The sequence below is a fragment of the Sinocyclocheilus anshuiensis genome, unplaced genomic scaffold (genome assembly GCF_001515605.1).
Source record: "Sinocyclocheilus anshuiensis isolate Anshui unplaced genomic scaffold, SAMN03320099.WGS_v1.1 scaffold6064, whole genome shotgun sequence".
NCBI lineage: Eukaryota > Metazoa > Chordata > Actinopteri > Cypriniformes > Cyprinidae > Sinocyclocheilus > Sinocyclocheilus anshuiensis.
Window position 1 is genome coordinate 4,630 of NW_015542913.1, and position 1,952 is coordinate 6,581.

The 1,952-nt window shown below is 36.5% G+C and overlaps 1 protein-coding gene across 1 annotated transcript in view; it reads left to right on the top strand.

Moving 5' to 3' along the window:
- The window catches only part of LOC107694697 (uncharacterized), a 7,838-nt gene that overhangs the window by 3,830 nt on the left and 2,056 nt on the right, over positions 1-1,952 (top strand). The window contains exons 5-7 of the mRNA XM_016494395.1: positions 405-687; positions 1,033-1,166; positions 1,268-1,300. Of these exons, the coding sequence (XP_016349881.1) occupies positions 405-687; positions 1,033-1,166; positions 1,268-1,300 (450 nt within the window). The remainder of the gene's footprint in view (positions 1-404; positions 688-1,032; positions 1,167-1,267; positions 1,301-1,952) is intronic.

Below are 1,952 nucleotides of genomic sequence, written 5' to 3' on the forward strand. Positions count from 1 at the left end.
GAGTAAAAGGTACAATATTATGATGTGGAATGTATTGAAGTAAAAGTAAAAGTTTCCCAAATTAAAAATACTTGAAAATTAAAAGTACACATACTTCAAAATTGTACTTACAGTAACAAAGTAACAATACTTATTTACTATCCACCACTGTTCTCCTCTCCCATTTGTGACAATGTGTTATGTCTTAAATCAGGATGGCCATCCTTGTGGTTTTGTTACTAACACTTTTTACTGGGCTGAGTGTCGCTGATTCGAAAGGTATGTTTAGAATAATACAAGTAAAATGCCTGGATTTAAAAACTGATTGATTATTGATTGAGAAATGTATATTGATTGATTGATTTGTTTGTATTGCCTCAAAGCCATCTTATAATTTTTTATCAATTTCATATCATATTGAACAGGGAATCTTGCTCTTAATGCCAGAGTGATGCAGTCCTCCTTATACCACATCCAGGGAGTTGCTGAACGTGCAGTAGATGGAAACAGAAATGCAAATTACGAGAAGGGCGAATGCACTCACACTAAAGCTGAGTTTAACCCATGGTGGAGAGCTGACCTTGGAAATGTCTACAGTATAAGCAAGGTTGCCATCACTAATCGTGTAGACTGTTGCAAAGAGCGAATCAGAGGAGCTCAGATTCGTATTGGTAACAAGCTGGAGAACAACGGAAACAACAATGAGCTGTAAGAAATGTTTCAAATGTATTATCATCTTCCGATGTTTATGTTCTGTCTAGTTTGACAAAACGGGAGACAAAATTGTACCTCCTCCAACCACTTAGTCAGCCACTTTCATGGAGATATCCTTTACGTGAACATATTTTTTCATATTGTGATTAGACATTTGTAAGTTTAGACCATTTATTTCTTATAGCAATGCGATATACAACATGAACAATCATTTGGATTGTGAAGAGTGCTATACAAACTTATTTGATTTCAGTACAGTTTAATCGATTTTTTAGACATGTACATTGTGTTTAGAGGCGTCTGGTTTCCATTTTAACACTGTTCTTTATGTATTTGCAGGGTTGCAACTCTTCTCAATGTTCCCGATGGCACAGTAGTGTTTGAGTTTGAGCCTGTTAACGGCCGATATGTCAACATTTTTTTACCTGGGAACGATGAATACCTTACTCTGTGTGAAGTCGAGGTGTTTGCAGGTGAGGGACAGAGAGAGAAGATGACTGTAGAGAAGAAGTGATAGAATTTTTTTATGTTCTTATTAATGTTTTGTTTGTTTGTTTAATTATTTTATTAACAGAAGAGAACAAACCATTGTACATGTGCGTTCCAAGTAAGTGCTCTGCATTACTGTGAATGTTGTCAGTAACACATATATAATATTCTTACTGTACATTTGGTAACCAATATGGGATAATGCACATCCAGACAGTTGTTATCACAAAATAAACCCTGACAGGATGATCAGAACCCTGGCTTATTAGACGGCTACTTGCCACAAATAAAAAAAAATTGGACACAAAATATTGATTTGAGTTGAAATATATTATCAGCTCATTTGTAATAAACCCAAAGCTTCTGTGAAGAACAATAGCTCCTAGTCTCAGCATCAGACGTCACGCCCACAGACTGTTGACTGAACAGCTGATGCATATCGCACACAAAATTGGAAACACTTCAGGAGTTTCGAAGTCGTCATCGGATTGGTTGAATTATACAGGATTACCAGGAGACTTGTGTGTCGCGTTCTTTAACGTTACGCCTGGTAACAAAGATGCTGTGATTCCAAACCCGCTCATGTTAGAAGAAAGCAGTCGTGTTTACAACTGTGACAATGAGCGCTTATCAGGATCAACTAAACGCCGGATTTTCAAAAGTATGTGAAATATTTAACATTCTTCAAGAAGGACCGGTATTAGATACCCAGATGAGCGGTCTGTTATACATCATTGCTATTAATGACAGTCATTATTTGGAATTATCAG